At 52.7% G+C, this 8,604-nt stretch overlaps 1 protein-coding gene across 2 annotated transcripts in view; it reads right to left on the bottom strand.

Moving 5' to 3' along the window:
• Positions 1–1,767: 1,767 nt before the first annotated feature.
• Positions 1,768–8,604, bottom strand: part of ONECUT3 (one cut homeobox 3) — a 30,048-nt gene continuing 23,211 nt past the window's right edge. For both annotated transcript variants that reach the window (XM_059489842.1, XM_059489841.1), the window contains one exon: positions 1,768–2,060. In XM_059489842.1, the coding sequence (XP_059345825.1) occupies positions 1,768–2,060 (293 nt within the window). The remainder of the gene's footprint in view (positions 2,061–8,604) is intronic.

Raw genomic sequence — 8,604 nt, 5'->3', positions numbered from 1 at the left:
GTCCCTTTCTTGGTTTTTTTTGGTTAATGGTTGGTTTTGGAGGATTTTTTTTCCCCAACTGATGGGGGAAGAAGGGGACCTTGCCTCCTTCTTCATCCCCAAGCCTCTCCCAGCCCTTCCCTGTCCCCAGTGGCACCTCTTGCTCCTGTAAGGAACCCTCGGGGGGCTGGGAGAGGGCTGATTGTAAGGGTTTGGCCTCGTGATTGCTTTTTTATATGGCACAAGTCACCATCGAGAGCTCGGAGGAAACGATCCCTTTGAAGCTAAGTACCATTGCTCCAGAAATTCACGTTTAAGGCAGGTTGTTAATTGGCACAAAAAAAAAAAAAAAAATCTGGTGTCTTTTTTGGTAAGTTGCCGGTCTTTGTTGAGCTTGTTTGGTTGTGGTTTGTGTTGTTATTCCTTTTTTGGGGGGGAGGGTTGGGTTTTTTTCCCTTTCAATCTTGTTGGGGAATTTTTCCCCCTTCTCACACCCAGGGCTGGATTTCGCCACCAGATCCCTCGGATTTTTCTTTTCCCACCGTGCACCGACGTTGGTTCGCCGGAGGGAAAGTTTTTTTGGTTGTCGTTGTTGTTGCGTTTTTGGTTTTTGTAATTTCTTTGGTAACAGAGATGAAGAGGAGGGATGGGAGGGGGCAAGAGTGTGTGTGTCGAGGGGTGGATGGGGTGAGAGGCAAAGCCAACAAATCTGCTTGGTCCGTGTCCATTCCTCAGCCGAAAAGTGAACCAGAAATCCAGAGGTGAAAGGTGGAGCCAGTCACCGGGAAAGATCAGATCCTTCGCTCCGAGTCTCTCCTCCCGTCTCCTCTCCAACAATTGTTATTTTAAATACCCGATTTCTGTAGCTAAAATGTGCTTCTCTGACCTGCTGGGGCAGCGGGGGTCCCCTGGAAAGGGGTGCTCGGGTCCGTGGAGGCAGGAGGGGACTCCTTCACCGTGGAGCTGCTCTGGGAGGGATCTGGGACAGGGGGACTCTCGTGGGTGGGGGGCTCTGGGGGGCTCTGGGGTGTGGGTGCTCCTGGGGGTGTCCGGGGGGATCGGAGGAGGATGCCCATAGAGGGAATGGGGGGTACAGGGGTGTCCTCAGCCAGGTTTCCAAAACCCTCAAGGGATAGAAGTGCCACATTGTGGTGGCACAGAGGGTCTGGCTGCCTTGGGGAACACACTGCACCTGAGCAGGGGAAAACCTCCAGCAATCAGAGAGCTGGCAGTGCCAAGGAGCCCTCCAGGCATGCCAGGAGAACTTCCCCTGCTCAGCCCTCAGGTCTGGCCCTGGTGCAGTGGGGCTGTGCCAGAGCCCAGCCTGTGACACCACTTCTTGAGTCACTCCCACCTCCACCCGTCCCCTGTGGGAGCCACAAGGGTGGCTGTGACAGAGATCAAGGCTGGTGAAGAGGTCAGGACGGGCCCCTCTCCCCAAAAACCTTCATGGACAGGGGGAGACGAGGCTCTGTGATCCCCAAGGACCAGGGATACTTCCTTCCAGACAGAGCCCTGCTCCTCCCTCCATCCCAAACCTGGGGATGGAGCTGACCTGGTCACAAACCCTGTCCCTGCTCCACAAGCTGGCAGGAGGTGACAGCAGGAGGTGGCAGCAGGAGGTGTCCCCAGGCCCACGTCCATGGCTGACACCCAGCTGAGGGTTTGCAGGCTCCCAAACCCACCCCAAAAGCACCCACCCCACCCAGGCCATGTGTGTGTGTGAGTCTGGGGTTGGCTTTGTCATGAGAGGGACACCCAGGAAGGGGCAGGGAGGGCTGGGGGACATCATGCTTTGGAGAAAGTGCTTGTAGACGACGAGGGGACGCCGGGGTTGGCGCCGGGCTCCTCCTGCCAGCGGTTCATGCAGCGCCGGCGGGCGTTCATGAAGAAGTTGCTGACGGTGTTGAGCTCCAGCCCCAGCTGCTGGGAGATGGTCATCTGCATCTCCTTGGACGGGCGCTTGTTCTCCTTGAAGATGGCGATCAGGGTGCGGCGCTGCAGGTCCGTGAAGACCAAGCGCTGCTTCTTGGGCTGCAGGCTCCGGTCCTTCTGCTGCTCCTGCTCCTTGCGTTTGCAGGCTGGGCACGTTCAAAAGAGAGAACAGGGATGTTAATCTGGGCTCCCCCACCCTGGCCTGCTTGCAAAATCCAGGCTGCCTCCCAAAATCCAGGCCCTTCCCGCCAGGAATTCGCTGGTTTGTGTCCCACCGCTCCCTCCTCTTCCTCCCTGAGCCTGCTGAGAAGGGACAATGGCCTCTTGTGGCACCAGGGTGACAAAAGCCTGAGGGAAGCTCAGGGAAAGTCTCAGCATCTCCAGCTGACCCTGGGCTAGAGACTGAGGAGAGCCCTGGACTGCTCTGTTCCCACAGACTGGCTATTGGGATTCAGCCCTAAATTCTGGGGGTTATCCTTCGGCCTCGCTCAGCGTGGTCTAACTCCTCATCACCCCTGGGAATGTCCCTGGAAGACTCAGGGAACCAGTGGCTCTTGGCCACCACATCCAGCAGCCAGCTCAGAAATGCAGGGGACAGGGACATTATGGAAAGGTCCCTCTGCAGCCTTAATCCCACAGCATCAGCTTGGACAGACCCATCATGGATCCACCTGCTCTGGGAAGGGTTTTCCTCTCAGAATCACTGGAGGCTCCAGGAAATTCTGTCTCCCCTGTGTGCCTTTGCTACCAGATCCTCTGGCACATCTGTCAGCATTGAATTAAAAGCTTTCCCTACAGGTTTGGCAGGAGGCAAAGGTCAGCACAGAGGGGCTGCCACAGGGGGAAGCCAGGAAAGCGCCCCTGACCCCAGCACTCTGCATGAGGGCAGAGAGGGAGTAAAATAAATAAATATATGAATTTTAATTGTGGGGATATCAAGCACAGTGTTGGTGGAAAGGGGACCTTTGCTATGATATTTTCCTAGAAAACTGTAAAATGGTGGACGTGGCTGATCCAGTCCCTGCTCAAAGCAGAGCTGACCCTGAAGCTGTCAGGTTTGATCTGGGTGCTCAGGGACTCAGCCAGACATAGAACTGCAGGAACCTGAGATGCCGTGGGCAAGGCAGGGCATGGATCTGACCCTGCTGGGCTGGGGACAAAGCATTTCCTCTTGGGAAGCTCAGAAAAGAGAGATCAAACTGTGGGCTCAAGACTTCCCAAAGGCAGTCCTGCTCCTGCCTGGGGCAGCAGCAATTTTTACCTTTGGGGTTTCCTGGTTCAGATTTTCTGAAGGATTTTTCAGGGTCCCTTGAGACATTTGCTGTCTGGGTGGCAGATTTCAGCTTGGCACTTGCAGGAGCCTCTTTGGCCTGGAGGGCTCAAAGCAGTTCCCAGCTCCAAGCACAGAGCTCGGAGGGGCCAAGATGCTGCAGAGGCACAGGACAGGCATTTCCCTTGGGCTGAACCCCTCCCTGCTCTCCAAACACACCTCCACAGCCACAGGGGAGGCAATGTGTAACTCAGGAGTAGCTGTTTGGAATAATTTCTTCCTCACTGGAAGATAAATAATCTCCTCCTCCTGTAGTTGCTCAGCTTCCTCAACTACCAGCCCTCTTCCCATCACCTTGAACTGTGAGAGAGGGATGAGATCCACCCCTTCCACCCAGAGCTGAGGAAATCTGGAGCTCACTGAGGGACACAATTTATGCAGCAGATTGAGCTCTGTGTCCCAGCTGCTGGGCTCAGTGCTGGCCCTGTCCCCACGCCGTGCTGGGAGCCACCAGCTCTGCTCCCACTGGGCAGGGCATGGGAGGCACCAAGCTGGACACCAAGAAACCAGCCAGCCCTGGTAAAGCCAGTGGAGAACCTTCCATTGGTAAAGCCAGTGGAGAATCTTCCTCTGGTAAAGCCAGTGGAGAATCTTCCCCTGGTAAAGCCAGTGGAGAATCTTCCATTGGTAAAGCCAGTGGAGAACCTTCCATTGGTAAAGCCAGTGGAGAATCTTCCATTGGTAAAGCCAGTGGAGAACCTTCCCCTGGTAAAGCCAGTGGAGAATCTTCCATTGGTAAAGCCAATGGAGAACCTTCCATTGGTAAAGCCAGTGGAGAACCTTCCCTGGTAAAGCCAGTGGAGAACCTTCCATTGGTAAAGCCAGTGGAGAATCTTCCATTGTTAAAGCCAGTGGAGAATCTTCCCCCAGTAAAGCCAGTGGAGAATCCTCCTCTGGTAAAGCCAGTGGAGAACCTTCCCCCGGTAAAGGCAGTTGAGAACTTTCTCTTGGTAAAGCCGTGGAGAACTTTCCCCTCCCCTTCTCCCCCTCCCCAGGCAGGTTTGGCTGCACACCACCATCCTTAGGGACAAAGGGACACTGAGTGATGCCAGGGGACCCTGTCCCAGTGGTACCTTACTCAAACAGCCAGCAGAGAATGTGGAAACCTACCCTATGACCATCAGATGCTTGCAAAAAGAACAAACAAAAAAAAGCCTTTATAGAAAATTTGACTTTTTCCCCCCAGACATGAATTTTTAAAAAGAACCCACCCCAAATGTCCCCCCAAGCCAAACAACAAACAGAAACACTCCCCCCACACTTGTGCCCCAAGCCCACCCACCCCAAGCCCTCCCAGCACCCCTGGCATGCTCAGCTCCTCCTGTGTCCAGGGTGGGCTCCTCACTCTCCACTCACAGGGGTTCTGCCCTGCAGGATGGCCCTGGGAATGTCTCCATGTGGATGGAAGATGTGACCCAGCTGTCACCCTGGCCATCCAGTCTGTCCTCTTGCTCTCTTTCTGCTGCCACCCACTCCCACACCATGCTGCACATCCAGCCCAGGGTCCAGCCTCTCAGCTTTCCACCCTCCCATTCCTTTTTTAGCAGTGATTATTACACCCCAGTCTCCCATCAATAACTCCGAGCTCCGAGGCAAACACAAACCACCAGGGTACAACTGTGCTCCTGCAGTGGCAGCAGTGCCATTGTCCAGGCACAGGTGACATCCTGCTCCTCGCCCCTGCTAGTTTGGGTTATTTATTTTTGCTAGTTTGGGTTATTTTTTCCAGTTTGGGTTATTTTTGGCTTGCACTGCCACATCCCCCATTTCCTGTGCTGGTTTGTTTATTTATTAATTTCCCTTTCTGCTGACACAGCCCCACTCCCTCTCCCCAGCTCAATCTAATTACAGCTCCGCGCAGCAGCGATCGATGCCGGCGCTGCTCAGATCTATTTACGGCAGCCATCAACCCCTCCACGGAGGATCTTTTTCCCATTCCCCATCCCCTGGGTGCTGCTTTCCCAGGCAGCCTGCTGCTGGCTGTCCCCACGTCCCCACAGGCAGCCAGGGACAAGGGGCAGCCAGGTGTGGCATTCACATTCTCTGGAAAAATTCCCTTCGCTCAGGATTTTTCTCCTGGGGAGCTGAGAAGCCTCAGAGAAAAGGAAAACAATTCTTATCTTGTTTGCTTCTCCTGTGTTGTGCTCACATGTGGGATGTGTTTGGAGATTGTTTACCCACAGGTGATTCTTTCATTGGGTTCTGCTGTGAGTTGTTTTCACTCTTTGGCCAATTGGAGCCAAGCTGTGTTGAGACTCTGGAAAGAGTCGCAAATTTTCATTATTATCCTTTTAGCATTCTGTCTGTATCCTTTCTGTATTCTTTAGTATAGTATTCTTTAATATAATATACTATTATCAAGTAGTAAATGAGCCTTCTGAGAACATGGAGTCAGATTCATCATTCCTGCCTTCATCAGGCATTCCCTGTGAATACAACAGCCAGGGGCACAACTCTGCCTCTTACCCACACCAGATGTGGGTCAGGTATTTTCTTTGTGCTCCAAAATCCCTTTTTCCCCCAAGTTCTAAGATCCAAACAGTCCAACCTTGGCTTAATGTTTTTCCATCATGTCCTTCCTGGCTCTCTGGGCTTGGCTGTGGGGATGGTGACATTTCCACCCCTGACTCTGCATGTGTTCCCAAAGGACAGGGGTCATCCTGCTCCTCTTGGGGCATAGAGGGCCCTGGCAGTACCAGGACCAATTGTCCCAACCCCAAAGCTGAGCTCCAGGAGCTCTCAGAGGTGCTCAGGGTGGGGTTGTTGGGGTGGCTGTGCAGGGACAAGGTTTGGGCTGATGATCCCTGTGAGTCCCTTCCAGCTCAGGATATTCCCGTCTCCCATGGCTCTGTTGGCCAATAAAAGGTTGGGCTCACCCACACTGGGGTTTTCTCCTCTCTCAGCCCCTCCCCAGCTCATTTCATGCCCTCCAAACCCAACCAAGGAGCCCAGAAGTGACAAGGGGGGTTGGCAGGTGCAGTGGGATGAGGTTGGTGACAGATCCCTCCACACACCGGGCACACAATCCAAACATCCCATCCCTGAGGCAGCTCTGACCCAGCTGCAGAAAAAACAACAGGGAGCAAAGACAAGGAGGAACCTCGGGCAGGGAAAGCAGGAGGAAAGAGCTCCAAAAGGCAGAAACATCCTCTCCTCCTCCCCAGAGGCTCTGCCCAGGGTTTCTGCCTCCCGGAGCCTCATGTCAGAGGCATCGCGTTTTCCTTGACTTCACCTTGACAGCTCCGAGCAAAACATCTCCCAAATCATTTCAGAGGGGACATAATGGAGACAATCAAATGGCTGCTGCTCAGGAACTGCGATTATGCCTCGCAGCGTGAACCCCGCCAAGCATTAAACTAATACCTGATGGCTTTGCAGGCTCCCACAGCCTGTCAGACCCTGCTTGCTCTATTATACCAGCAAACCTCTGCTTTTCGGCCCCAGCGTGCTCTTCCCTCTCCATTCACTTGCAATACAACCTGTAATTTTCTGCCCACTTTGCTTAAGTGCTGGTGATTTGTTGAAATCACAAAAGACAGCCAGGGGCTTTCAGAGCGAGCAAGCCGGCTGTAAGCAAGGTTGGGGTGGGGGGGGAAATTCTGCACAAAACCCACCGGTTTCTCTCTTTTTCTCCTTGTCAAATCATCTCGCAGGGGTGGAAGAGGACTGAGGAGCATTTATGGGCTCAGAGGGAGGTGGCGGAAGGGATGGAGAGGGGGAACCTGGGTGTGGTTGCCAGGTGGGGACAGGTTGCCCTGGTGCAAAGGTGGGATGGGCTGATGTGGGAAATGGATTTACAGAAATTTCTCCAAGCCTGGCAGAAGGCTCACCCAGTGTGCACCTGTATGCAAACCTGGAGATAAGAAATGCTGATTTAGAAACACCATGGAATAGGACAGACATTGCTGAGAGAGAAATGGAACTAGAAAGTTTCAAAGGGTGGCCTTGCAAATAAGAGTGGATACTTTGGAGAAATAGAACTCTGAAATATGCGTTGTTTTGGGACCCACGAGGGGGTAATTTTGGATGATTGGCTTTAAGGCATCTACAGCATGGTGTGGCTAAAGCTGATAGGCCAAGAAATGTTTATAATAAATTGTAATTAGGAAATAGCTGGCTTGTGATTGTGATGGTGTGAATAATACCATCTGTATTGTCTCACCCTTCTCATGAGACTGAAATTGGAATAAAAGCTTTTAAAACACCTCTCAGTTACCCCATCTCTGGGTCAGAAAAGGGTCTAATCCAACAGGCTGATTCCACTGGTGGGAAATGGCCCTGAGCAAAGCTGGCTGCTCTCTGTGCTGTCTAGATGGGCCCAGCCCCTGGAGTGCCTCAGTTTCCCCCTCTCCTTGAAGGGGCAGAGAGGTCTGAAAGGAGGCTGGAGCCAGGTGAGGGTCAGTCTCTCCTCCCAAGTAACCAATGACAGAATGACCTCCAGTTGCACCAGGGGAGGTTTAGATTGGATATTAGGGAAAATTTCTCCATGGGAAAGGTTGCCCAGGGAAATGGTGGAGTCACCATCCCTGGAAGCGTTCCAAAACTGTGTGGATGTGGCACCTGGGGACATGGTTTAGCAGGGGACATGGCAGTGGGGCTGGGTTGGTGGTTGTCCTTGATCCAAGAGCTCTTTCCAGCCTTAATTCCATGGCTCTGTGATGTCCCTCCATTCCCAGAGGAGGGGCTGGGTGTTGCTGGTTCAGCCCCCACCTGCTCTGGGAGGTTTTTGGAAATTCAGCTCTGAGCAAAGAGCTGGATGAGCCCAGAATGAATCTCATGAATGAACCTCGTGGTGTCTGCTCCCCCAGGCTGGAGCAGAGACCAGGGAGCTTTATCTCCAAACCAGAAATCTTCTGGTCCAGTGGGGCTGCCTGGGTGCTGGGGCAGCTCTGAGAGCTTGGTTTGATTTCTCTTTGTACTGCAGGAAAAAAGAGATTTGTCACAAATTGGGGTCTCCAGCAGAAATTCAGATCTTCTCCAGCTGGGAGAACACAATGCTGACAGAACAGAACAAAGGAAAAGTGCTCAAAAATCAAACCTCAACTTGCTTTTTGCCTTTTTTCTTTTCCTGAAAGGCACAGGGGTGGTGGGATAGAGGAGTAATCCCATGGTTGGCTCTCACAATTAAAAGGCAAATATCCTGTATATTTGTTAAGAGAAGTTTTATAGATTTATAGTTGTGTTTTACCCCTTTTGTGCTGTTATCAGGGGTGCTCTGGGTTTGGGACATTTGGGACGGTGGGATTGTCACTATGGCAGCACCTGAGCTCCAATCAGGATTTAAGGAAGTGAATTCCACCACTGGACAGCAAAGAAGGAGTTCATGGATAGAACTTTGGGAGGAACAAAAGGGTTAAATG

The sequence above is a fragment of the Ammospiza nelsoni genome, chromosome 27, assembly GCF_027579445.1.
Source record: "Ammospiza nelsoni isolate bAmmNel1 chromosome 27, bAmmNel1.pri, whole genome shotgun sequence".
NCBI lineage: Eukaryota > Metazoa > Chordata > Aves > Passeriformes > Passerellidae > Ammospiza > Ammospiza nelsoni.
Note: the sequence above shows the minus strand (reverse complement) of the source record. Positions and strands in the feature narration are given on the sequence as shown.